A 13,293-nucleotide genomic window follows, 5' to 3' on the forward strand; every position below is an offset into this window, starting at 1 on the left:
GCAACGAAATATTAACTTTATTCAAAACTGAGAAACCATATATAAAAACTAATTAACACTGAATCCATGATAGGTAAATTAACACATGATAAGTAATTAATTACCTAATGCAAAACACTCTTAGTAGAAGTCTTAGATATAATAATATACTTAACTTAACCGAACTCGATAAACTGATACATAAAACAAACTAATAAGATCATGCTCTAGGCTTCATTCTCCCCTCATTGGCCATCCGGAAGAGATTAGCTTGTGTTGCTGCAACCTTATTTGAGCCGAGTGATGATACAAATCTGTCTCTGACTTGCTCGGTTGTGTAAGGGAACTTGTTGTTCACCAAGGAGTTAAGATAGGAAGCTGCACCTTCTCTGTATAGTGCTCCAAGCCCGTCAGTTCTTGTGTTCGAAAGTGCTTGTGGCAAGCTGAGGCTTGATCCTAATCCTGGTACGCTGGAAGTACCGAATGCACTGCCTAAGGTTCCCCACCAGCCGAGTAATCCCCAGATGATTTGTGGGTGATTATTCCAGTAGCTGCAGTTTTTAGGGAAAAAAAGTAGGAAAATGTTATTTAACAGTTATAAGTCCAAATATGTATATTTGCATGGATCTAAAACACGCTTAAGGTTTTACGTTACGGCGGAGTATAGTGGAAGGAACTTACTTGCATGTACCAGTGAAGGGAGATGGTGCAGGAAGGTAAGGTGGTGTGGAGTAAGTGGGGGTGCTAGGATCGGTCGGGGTGCTTCCGCCATAAGTTGGTGGGCTGTAACTGGTTGGTGTTGGGGGGCTACCATCTGCATAAGTTGGTGGTGAAGTGTAGTAACCTCCTGAGGGAGGGTTTGATGGTGTTGTTGGGGTTATAGGGTCTGATGGTGGTGAGGTGTAGTAACCTCCGGAGGGAGGGTTTGACGGTGTTGTTGGGGTTATAGGGTCTGATGGTGGTGAGGTGTAGTAACCTCCGGAGGGAGGGTTTGACGGTGTTGTTGGGGTTATAGGATCTGATGGTGGTGATGTGTAGTAACCTCCGGAGGGAGGGTTTGATGGTGTTGTTGGGCTTGTAGAGTCAACTGGTGGCGGTGATCCACAGTCGCTAGTTGGGGGTGTTGATGGAGTTGTTGGTGTTGGGGTATAACTTCCACTACCATCTGATGGTGGTGATGTGTCGGGAGTTGATGGGGTTGGCGTGTAACTTCCACCTCCAGATGGCGGTGATGTGTCGGGAGTTGATGGGGTTGGGGTGTAACTTCCACTACCATCTGATGGTGGTGAAGGGTCGGGAGTTGTTGGGGTTGGAGTGTAACTTCCACCACCAGATGGTGGTGAAGGGTCGGGAGTTGTTGGTGTTGGGGTGTAACTTCCACTACCATCTGATGGGGGTGAAGTGTCGGGAGTTGTTGGGGTTGGAGTGTAACTTCCACCACCAGATGGTGGTGAAGGGTCGGGAGTTGTTGGTGTCGGGGTGTAACTTCCACTACCATCTGATGGCGGTGATGTGTCGGGAGTTGACGGGGTTGGAGTGTAACTTCCACCGCCAGATGGTGGTGAAGAGTCGGGAGTTGTTGGTGTTGGGGTGTAACTTCCACCACCACCTGATGGTGGTGATAGATCGGGAGTTGACGGGGTTGGAGTGTAACTACCATCCTCGGGGGGTGATGGGGTTGGATCACAATTTGGAGGAGACGACGGTGTTGGATCAGAAGGTGTTGTCGGTGTGGGAGTTGATGGCGTAGGAGTGTAACTTCCACTACCCGATGGTGGCGACGGAGTTGGAGTTGATGGCGTTGGAGTGTAACTTCCACCACCCGAGGGTGGTGACGGCGTGGGAGTTGACGGGGTTGGACTATAACTTCCACTACCCGACGACGGCGGTGATTTTCCATGACCATGATGATGTGGACTATGACCATGTCCATGACCATGCGACGGCGGAGGACTACTGCTTCCACAACCACCTCCAGAGTGATGAGATGGTGGACTATGTTCACCTTCAACAATTCAAAAACAACATATTACACAACATGCGAGAACAAACCAAACCAACTATAACAACATAATAAATAACATACTAATCTAATGTAGCTTTCAAGAAAACTTCAAAATCATATAATTAATAAGCACATTTAAATAAAAAAGTGTAACAAAGATAGCAAAGTTAGAGAATTACATAGCGAACTAGATAAACCCGACGGAGAACTTTCCGCATGAGCCACAGGAGCGAACTCATTTTTCCCATCCTTAACATTGTCTGCTATAACAGAAACAATAACAAGGTTCTGAGAAACCAATGCAACCATCATTACAAACATGGTAACAGAACCAGCATTGCTTCTTTTTCTCTCCATTTTCACTACCTTGTTAGAACTCTCAGAAAAGAAAAGAGAGAAAATATGAAGAATAAGTTGGTCTGGAGAAGTGCTTATAAAATGGTGGAAGTGAGTGAAGTAAATATTAGCAGGTGGAAGAGTGTGAGGGTTAGTTGATATTTTGCAGGGTGCATTTACTCCTTCTATATTTACATTAACTTTCTGCAATAATGTATATCAGATTTCTAAAATAGTGTAAAAAAATACATTTTGCATGAAATTGAACTGTGAATGTGTCAGCACATTTTCCTCTAAATACTAACCTTGTTTCTTGTGTTGATCATAGTATAATTACAGCTTAATTTTCTTCCTTTTGTTTATTTTATTTTTATCTTATTTACAATGGACCAAACATTGGTTATTAAATGTAGCATTGGTAGTAGGCATGTAAATAGTACTGTTATTTATAGTGATGCATGTATACTCATTTTCCAACTGCGGTTATTAATTGTAACTCATACACAATGGTTAGATAGTGTTCCATTTTCTTAGTTAACTCATACTCATATATATATAATTTTTTGTTTTAATAATATGACGACAAGAGTTTGTTTCGTGGTTTTTTTTAATAATATTAATCGGTGTCAAATATCTTTTAAAATATATTGATCTTTTTTTAAGTTTATAAAATTTCATGTGTTTGATAAAAAAAATTTAAATAATTATTTAATGATAAAGTATGTTTCATTGTTTTTTTTACAAACGGTTTTAGTGGTTCATTTCTTAAAAAAAAGGAATAATATATTATAAAAAGTTTCATTTTTATTTAGAAGTTATTAAAAAAAAATCAAATTTAACTAAGATGGTGTTTTTTTTTTGGGGGTTAGAGCAAGTTCACGAGGGTGATAAGCTATGTTACAGGGGTATTCTTTGGTGAATAATCATATTGCCCCTCCACTTTGGGGTGAGGTATTTATAAAAGGCTCATGGGCCTGAATTTTTTTGAGTTTCTAGGAAGTAGTAATTGTCCCACCTAGGGAACATGTTGGCTGCCTATTTAGAGAATTGTGACCATGACTTTTTCCGTACATGATTACGAATTGTATACACATCATTATTCCATTTTCCTGTAAGGGTGAGCCATTTAGCGAGTGGAGGTCATGCATAGGCACCACCCTTTAGGCGGGCGCCCAACAGGGGTAGGTTCGCACCATTCATGCGGGTCGTTTGCAAAATATATCACTACACCGCCCTTAAGTACGAGGACTTTGTAAATGGTGAAGAGATTAAGCTCCTTTCCACATTGTTTTAAACCTTTCATGCGAACCCTATAGTTAGGGCCGATTCCCTCAATTAGTGGCGAGTCCCTCAGTTAGGGGCAAGTTCCTTAATTAGGGGGCGAGTCATTAAGCTCAAGCCCCTGTCAAGTGTCTCATGTGTATATTGTGTGTTAGGTGAGGGATATCAAACATTAGTCAAGTGATGAAAACACTCGATTATATTTTATGTAAATAATGATGATTTATCTTGAGACGTTAAATATACCTGGTCCTTGCATGTGTCAGGGTCATTATGAGCTTTTCGAGGGGAAACCTAAGACTTTTGAGTGTAGTTCTAACTCTCTTATAAAAGGATTAATTTGCTCCCTTTTTCATTTTCTTTACTTACTTTGTTCGCACAACCATCTGCAAGCTCCTTCCAACTTCCTTCGATTCAAGTCCCTTTCAGGTATCGATTCCTTCTCCATCTCTTTCATAATAACAATGGTTAATGATTTAGAAATAGACAATTTCGTAGAGCCCTAGACTGACGTAGAGCTTTTAATTTCGTGAGATTGAGAGCTATAGTAGTTCTAGTAGCGATTGCGATGGTGGTAATGATTTCTTTTTGTTTTATGTGTTCCCAAAAAACAAAGAGTTAATGGTCGCCCCGCCGTAGTTCCCAAGGAGACCAGATATTTTGAGTCTTTCTACACTATTGGGGAGAAAATAATCTCCTTTCTACAGCACGTCGATGTCTCCTCTTCGGATGACGAGGGGATGATCATTCTAGAGGCTTGTTCGTCGATAGAAAGGGTTAACATGGTCATTCCTCGTGACTTATCTTACTTTCTTTTCTACCTCCCCATCGTTAAAAGCACGAGAGTCATTCTCCCTTTTTCTAATTTTGAAGCACAAGTTATAAGAGTGATTAATATTGCGCGTTCTCAGAGTGCCTCAAATAGTTGGGGCTTTGTTAGGGCATTTGAAATTGTGTGCTGAGGGTTGGGGGTACCTCCCACTGTAGGGATGTTCTTTTCATTCCATGCCACTAAACCTTCTACCAAAGGAGGGTTTTGGGAAAAGCCTTATTCAAATCCTACTTCAATCATTACAAGAACTAGGAAGACATGTTTGTACAAGTGAAATGGTGAGAGGGTTCCTAAGTTGCTATAGGGGTAAATGTCGCCCCTCTCTTCCTCTTGGCATGGGTAAATAACATTGTGGAGATCGTCGGGTACGACTATAAGTACCTTACATCCGACGAGACTAAGATGGTTCGCCTCTTGGAGAAATTTGACGTCATTGAATCTCGTGTACTGATTAAGCGGTGGCAATAGGGCGATGAATTCCTCAATGAGTACCTGAGTAAGCTTGGATGTTTTGATGCTTTTATATGTACTCTTTGACGGTATGTGACCTTTTTTTATTGGATTGCAGGTGAAATGGCTAAGATTTCTTTAGAGGAGCGGAAGAAAAAACGGGACAAAATCAAGCATCGCCTAAGGAAACTGATAGCCTTCACAACCATCATGAGGGTGTGATTATCAAGGGGGAGAAAAGGCAGATTAAAGCCCACCCATTTATTCACCAAACGCCAAGACCCAAAAGCTTGAGGGGGTGTTGTTGGGCCTGAAGTTGTTCCGCCTATCCCAGAGGATGCATTTGTCCAGAAGTCTCCTAGTTGCGAGGTTCCGCCTCTCAAGTATTCCTTGTGGAATGACCCTAGTTTTGACCTCATCAAGTTTACAGGCTCCCACCTCGTTTTATCTGAAGAATTTTTGGGCGACTATATGGATCTAAACACCAAACTGACCCTTAAGTTATTTGACATGAAAGAGAATCACTTGCTAATGAGCCTGATGTTGAAACATGTTGACAGGGAGAGACGATATTAAGTCAAAAATGAGCTGAGAGCAAAGCTCAAACGTTACAAGGAGAGTTATGCCAAGAGCCAGGGGTTGTCTGAGTCCTTGCAAAAGGAGAAAGAGTCATGGGCGACTAATGAAGAAGAAGAAGAACAAGAGAGAGAAAACTGTATTAAGAAAATAATTTTACTAAAGTAAAATCTATGTACATTTGATTTACAACGTCACCTATATATAGGCAACAAAACATACAATTTACTAACTGCAGTATCGACTCTGTTGAATACTTGCTTACACTTCGACACACATGTTGAATTCGACTCTGTCGAATATATCTTGCCTACTAAAACATTGAATTACATCTTCTTACACACCTCCTAATTCATATTTTCGAGGCTTCACATCCCAATGCTTCTCTTCAAATCATCAAACCTGACTTTCTTCAAGGGGCTTGGTGAGTATATCAGCTAGTTGTCGTTCTGACTTGTAATGTTCAAGTTCAAGATTTCCTTTATTTACTTGATCCCTAAGAAAATGATACATTATCTCTATGTGTTTACTTCGACTATGACACACATGATGATTTTCCAAGACGATAGTTGACTTGTTATGGACAAACAACTTCATTTTCTTAGGTTCCATGATCTTGAGCTCTTTGAGCAGCATCTCTATCCATGCTATTTGACATGCTCCATATGATGCAACCACATATTCAGCTTCACCAGACGACAAAGCCACAATGCTTTATTTTCTTGAGCTCCAAGAGATTGGAGCACCTCTAATCATGAATATGTAACATGTTGTACTCCTTTCCACGTCTTGATCTGCATTGAAATCTGAATCAGTGTAGCCATGTGCTTCTGCATTTGTGCTGGTCTTTTGACTTGGCATCAACACACCATGATCAATTGTTTCCTTGATGTATCCTAGTACTCTCTTGACTGCAGTGAGATGACATTTTTGTGGCTTCTCCATGAATCTGCTCAACAATCCAACACTTCGATAAATATCTGACCTGGTATTGCATAGATACCTTAAGGATCCAATTATTTTCTTGTACAATGTTGCACTTACAAACTTAACATTTGTATCCTTTCTCAACTTTGCTCTAGTCTCCAATGGTGTGATAACTGCATTATAGTTATTCATTTTGAACCTTTTCAAGATATCTTGGGCATACTTCGTTTGGTGCATAAACACTTCTTCATTAGTATCTTTAAACTCCATCCTTAAGAAACATGACAAGTTCCCTAGGTCAGACTCATTGATCCAAATACTCTAAGATGACTAACATTTGGCTTTAGTCATGTCCAAGCCTCATAAGGTGTCTTATCGACTATCTTCTTGGTTGAACAACTGTTTAGAATGTATATTATTGTCGAAGTTGCTTTACCCCAAAATCTCTTTGGCATTTCTCTAGCTTTCAACATACTTCTAGTCATGTTCAATATACTTTTGTTTCTCCTCTCAGCTATACCATTGTGTTGAGGTGTATTGGATGCAATGACCTCATGCTTTATACCTTTCTCATTGCAAAATCTTACAGGTTCTCTAGAGGCGTATTCACCTCCACCATCAGTTCTAAGTTTCTTTAACTTGCATCCACTTTGTTTCTCGACATGCGACTTAAACTTCTTGAATTGAGTGAATACCCCACTCTTACTTTCAATAAGATGAATCCACATATATTTGGAGAATTCATCTATGAAAGTTGGGAAATAGCAATTATCTTCTTCGACCTTACTTCAAAAGGTTCACACACATCATAGTGAACAAGCTCCAACTTTTCTCTCGACTTTATGGACACGTCATGTTTGAATGTCTTTCTAGCCTGTTTTGCTTTACAACATTCCTCACACACCTGACTTGGTTCCTTCACTTGAGGTAAGTCATACACCATATTCTTCTGGTTGAGCATACCCATACCTCTGAAGTTTAGGTATTCATACATGTGACTCCATAGCCAATTATTATCTTTAACATCACTCAGAGCAAGATATTGATGATCAACCTTGTTGATCTCTACCTTGAAGGTTTTGTTATCTGTCAATGCTGCCTTCAGGATCATCCTTCCTTCACCATTATACACCTTCATAAGCTTTTCTTCCAACTTCTACAATGTAATCAAAATTTACAATCAAATATCTCAACACTTTCTCAATCTTCTGCAAATCATTGATCGATTCGCCACATGCTTTCATCTGATTCGTGGGTAACACTAATCTCAAGAAGAAATTAGCAACTGATTCATTTTCTTTCATCTGTGTTATCTCAAACTGCTTTCTCAGCGTCTGCAATTTCACTGTCTTTGGTTTTTCATCTCCGTCGTACAAGTTCTTTAACTTGTCCCATGCTCCTTTGGATGTTTCTTCTTCAATGATCTTCTCGAGCATGTTAGGATCCACACACTGGTGAATCAAGAAAAAAACTTTTCCATCTTTCTTCCTTTATTCCTTGTGCGCAACCTTCTGAACATCATTTTCATTCACTTCCAATGGAGGTACTCCATCATTCACGATTTCGGTCACATCTTAAAATATGAAGATGACTTTCATCTCGCATTTGAGAACTGGTAGATTCGCTGAAAATTGCGTTGATGTTGTGTTATCGTTTGCCATTATAAATTCTCTTTGACTTGCAATTGGGCTTGTTGATACCAATTTGTTGGAATAATTAGGATTTTTAAGAATAATGTAGAAGAAGAACAACAAGAGAGAGAAGAGAGAGAAAACTATATTAAGAAAAAAAATTATTAACATGAAGTTTATCTATATTTGATTTACAACAACATACAATTTGCTAACTGCATAATTTAACTTGCTTACACTTCAACACATATGTTGTCGAATATAACTATGTCAAATACATCTACCTGCTAAAATACTAAATTACATCTTCTAACAAATCTTACTCTATTGTATCAAAAATCTATTTCATTTGATCTCTATCAATTTCTAATTCCAATTTAGAACAATAACAATCTACGATTTCTTCAAATACAACACGGAACTTGTAATGAAAGTGATTAAGAGAAAGATATAGGATACTCTTAAGTACGACACTAATAAGAATACAATGGTTAATGAAAAGAAATAACAATCCACAATCTATCAAATAAGAGACCACTAAAAATGAAGTGGTTAAGAAAAAGACCTAACAATCTAAAATTACCAATCTAATCTAAGGTTCTATTTATAGAGAAAATTTACTTTTTAAATTTATTGAATAATTAATATATCTAGACAGTATAATGTACCAGATACATTGATTATTCAATAAATCTAAAAAGATCATTTTCTCTTATAAATAAGATTAGAGAGAGTATTATTTAATTATTTAACCAGAATGGTGAGCGAGATTGCACAAAATTGTTGAGAAAGTAATGAACATGAGTCCTCACCGAACTCGCATTTTGGGAAATCAAACATTGGTTTGGTCCCAACAATAAATATTTTTCAGAGCATTTTGTATTGTAATAAGAGGTAAAGTTTTTTCGAAAATAACTCAATTTGTTGAGTTATAGTTTGTAACATGGTATATTGTCTCCGTTAATGTCTCACAATTAATGGTACAGATACAAAATTATTAGGGGAGTACGCGGGTTGGGTTGGATCGGGTTTGGCCTAATCCGTTATCCCACCCGTTCAAAATTCAATGGGTTGGATCCATCATTCAACCCGTTGTCAAACCGACAAGAATCGGCCCGTTCATTAATGAGTTGAGTTGGGTTGGATTTGCGAATTGTGTTTCAAATAAATATATATATATTTTTTATGATTCCTTTTGTTGATTTTAACAAAAATGTAACACGACTCAATACAATCATACTCATTTATAACACTAAAATTCAATGAAACACATCATATAATATCTAATAAAATTCATCACTCGACATAACACATTATAATAGTATAAAATTCAACAAAATACTATTTACCTAAAATACATAAGTTGGAAAGGATACAAAAGAAAATAAAAAAGAGCATTTACTCTTAGAATTTCGTAAATTTATTGATCTAGTAGTATTATTGGTGGAGAATATTTTTTTTTGAAAAAGTTATGGTTTTTAGTGAGATGTTAATTTTATATTTTTATTTAAAATAATAATAAAAAAATAAAAAATTATTAAAGTCACGTCAATGGATCGGGTCAACAGGTCCGGGGTTGCAAAACTCAAACCCGATACCCAAACCAAATTATATGGATTGGGTGAGTATACCCATAAATGAATGAGTTCGAATAATTTATAGATTGAATTGATTTGGGACAACAGATTCATGGGTCGACCCGGACCTATGAACACCTTAAAAATTACTCAATAATTATTACTTTGTCGAATTAAGTTGTTTCAAAATGAATAATTAGTTAATATTAAATACATAACTCTCAATTTAATATATTTAAAAATTAGAAATGTCAACTTCCCCATTATAAATACATGATATTTCGGTTAAAAGTTGTAACCCTCTCAATTGAAAACGAGCATCATACCTCATATGCATGGGTCCCATCTCCATAAATATTACAAAATATATTTGATGCGCATATATATTTAGATAAAAATCCTTTAAGACAAAACATACATACCCCTGTTACGAAAACAAACAAACAAATAATTAACTATGCTAATTTTATAATGGGACAAGGAGGGACAAACCAATTTCTTTTATTAAAAATATTGTTTAGCAAAAGAATGTGATACTTCAAAAATCATTTTATAGTAAATAACAAAAATAAAAACACACTTATATTTAATTGTGGAACCATAATTTTTCATAAAATTTCCTATAAAATATATTTAATTAATAAAAAACTTAATTTGTTGCAGCGGTTAATATATGTTGCTTTTGAAGCATGAGAGTAGTTGCAAGCTCTTATATGACCATTTTTTATTTATTTATAAAATATAATAAATAAATTTCAAAATTTGTTTTCAAGAATCGAATACATGACTTATTACATTATAGTATTACCCAAAATTGCAACACTTTTGCTATGTTACAAAATTAGTCTTGTTACTGCGCCGAACAAATAATATATACTATAAAACTTTATATTACTTTAGATTTCTATTAAAGGTTGGTTATTATATATATATATATATATATATATATATATATATATATATATATATATATATATAATATATATATATATATATATATATATATATATATATATATATATATATATATATATATATATATATATATATATATATATATATATATATATTATTTTAGGGATTGATCAATGATCATGTTGAGTTACATTAAGTAGCATATAATCAAGAAGAAGATTATGAGAGGAAGAAGATGAAACAAGGGGTTCACATTAGTTATGCATGAGATATTATGTTGATCATTGATTGATTAGAATTGGGATATGAAGTTATCTCTATATAGCTAGAGTTTGTTAGTTATTACATATGGAAGTTAGTTACTTAGCTTGTAACTAACTTCTTAGTTACTTTAACAACTAACCCTAACCATATGTAATTAATTTCTAACTACTTCTCTAGTATCCTTTTATAAAGTCATGGGGATGGAAGTGTCAACATCTTGAGTTTGGTTATGAAATCCATAAACAATGTAGTGGGGAGTGGTTTAGTAAGAATATCAACAAGTTGAACATAATTGGGAAGATGTTGGATCTGCACACGTTTAGCCATAAGTTTTTCTCAAATGAAATGAATGTCAAGCTCAATGTACTTTGTTCGAGCATGTAGAACAAGGTTGTGAGATGACATAACATCACTTAGATTGTCACAAAATAACGTGGGAACTGAATAGAGAATGTGAAATTCAACAAAAAGAGATTCCAACCAAAGCAACTCAGAGGTTGTGTGCGCAAGTGTCATGTATTCTGCCTCCGTGCTGGATCGAATAACTAGGGCTTGTTTCTTAGAGCTCCACGAAACAAGGTTATGGCCAAATAATAAGCATGATCCTGAGGTAGATCGTTGATCATCTGGGTCACTAGCCCAGTCTAAATCATTGTAGGTACGAATAGTGAATTGAGGTGTAGCAGCCAGAACAAGCATTAAATCATGTGTTGTCGTGCCACTCAAGTAATAGAGTATTCACTTGATTGCACACCAATGTGTTTCCAATGCTTGTTCTATAAACTAACATGCTTTATTTACTGCAAAAGCAATGCCAGGATATGTAAGAGTGAGGTATCAGAGAGCTCTAACTATGAACCTATAAAGTAGTTGATCTGAAAAAATATTTGAGCTATGTTTGCTCAATTTGCAGGTACTCATCATCGAAGTATGGACACCTTTGGCTACATTCATAGTTACCTTGTTGAGCAAGTCATGGATGTACTTGGTTTGTGTCAGCAGTAAGGATCCACCAGGTTGACTGTGCACTTAAACGCCAGGAAAATATCGAGAAGCCCCAAGTTGTTTAAGGGCAAACTTCAGACTGGGTTTGTTAATAAGGTCGTGAATAAGTTTAGAGGAAGACCCGATGATTAAAATGTCATCCATATAAACAAGGGCATAAAGTGTATTACTATTGTGATTATACACAAATAATGAATGATCACACTTGCTCGAGGAAAAACCAAATTGAATGAGAGCTTAGTGCAACTTCTCATACAATGCACATGGAGCTTGCTTCAGACGATAAATGGATTTGCTGATTTTGCAAACTAACTGTGAATTGACTTCAGTTAAACCTGGTGGTTGTTGCATGTAAACTTATTCATGAAGGTCTCCCTTAAGAAACGTGTTATTTGTGTCTATTTGTTGATTGTTTCACTTGTGTGTGATGGCTAAAGTTAAGATAACATGAATGCTTATGGGCTTAACTATCGGGCGAGAATGTTTCATGGAAGTCAAAACCTTCCCATTGATGAAATCGTTTAGCTACGAGTTGTGCCTAGTATTTGTTTATGCTACCATCAAGATTTTCTTTGACCTTAAAAACCCACATGCAACCTATAACTTTTCTATGAGGAGGTAGAGGTGTGAGGGTCAAAGTCTTATTTTTTAGGACAAAGTCATACCTAGTTTTCATGGCATGTAATCATTCAGGACTGATCATAGCTTGTTTAAACATGGTGGGCTCAAAGTGAACCATGCATACCAAAGGTTTAAACCTGTCTGTTTTACCTCTCGTTAACATAGGATGAGCATTAGTAACTAGAGAGACTATGATGTGACTTGTGGTACTATGAAAAGAAAGTGACAAATATCCTGGTGTGTTACTACTCATAGTGTTGAGGCTCGACGAAATAGGTAAAGTAGACTAATGGTGAAGTGTCAATGGGTGATCTAGCTGAGAAGGTGCATCAAGACTTGAGAGAGAAAGTTCAGTATCTGACACGTGGGACACATTAGGTGTTGGAAGATGAATTTCATTATTGTGATGTGACACTGATTCAAATAACAAGGTCTCCGAGTGACTAGGTGCTATGTTTAACTCGTGGTATGCACAGGTAGAAATTGCTTAGAAAGTATGGTGTGTCCGAATTTTCATTTCTAGGCACACTCGTTTGAGTTTTCTTGCATGAAGTTAACTGAACAAAAAAATGTAATGTTGCGTTAAAAGATAAGTTTTGGACAAAGTCATTTTTGAACTTTCATAGAATTTGGGAGAAATACATTGGGTGTTATGACATACCCCCTTATATTAAAACTAACATAGAATATGAGGTCCTCAAATAATCGATGCCCTATAAGGTGGTTCTACTTGCACACATATAAGGCCAGGCATGTCTGTATACCAACTCTTTTTATTTGAGGTTTGTGCAGGTTTTGGACCACTTTTTTTTGGGTAATTGATTAAGGCACCCTAGGCATTGTTTCCTCACCCTAGTGAAAAACCAAAACTACCCATAGACTCCGGAAATGAAA

General features: G+C 36.6%; 1 protein-coding gene across 2 annotated transcripts; it reads right to left on the reverse strand.

Moving 5' to 3' along the window:
* LOC127117738 (vegetative cell wall protein gp1) lies at positions 1 to 2,639 on the reverse strand. 2 transcript variants are annotated; one of them, XM_051047844.1, is made up of 4 exons: positions 2,164 to 2,639; positions 946 to 1,984; positions 661 to 879; positions 1 to 530 (listed from the first exon to the last, which is right to left on the reverse strand). In XM_051047844.1, exons 1-4 carry the CDS (start codon positions 2,339 to 2,341, stop codon positions 200 to 202), a joined length of 1,767 nt encoding a protein of 588 aa, XP_050903801.1. In that variant the 5' UTR covers positions 2,342 to 2,639; the 3' UTR covers positions 1 to 199. The 2 variants fall into 2 exon arrangements, with proteins under 2 accessions (XP_050903801.1, XP_050903800.1); XM_051047843.1 differs by having other exon boundaries at positions 661 to 1,984.
* Between the last annotated feature and the right edge of the window lie 10,654 nt (positions 2,640 to 13,293).

This window comes from Lathyrus oleraceus, chromosome 2 (genome assembly GCF_024323335.1).
Source record: "Lathyrus oleraceus cultivar Zhongwan6 chromosome 2, CAAS_Psat_ZW6_1.0, whole genome shotgun sequence".
NCBI lineage: Eukaryota > Viridiplantae > Streptophyta > Magnoliopsida > Fabales > Fabaceae > Lathyrus > Lathyrus oleraceus.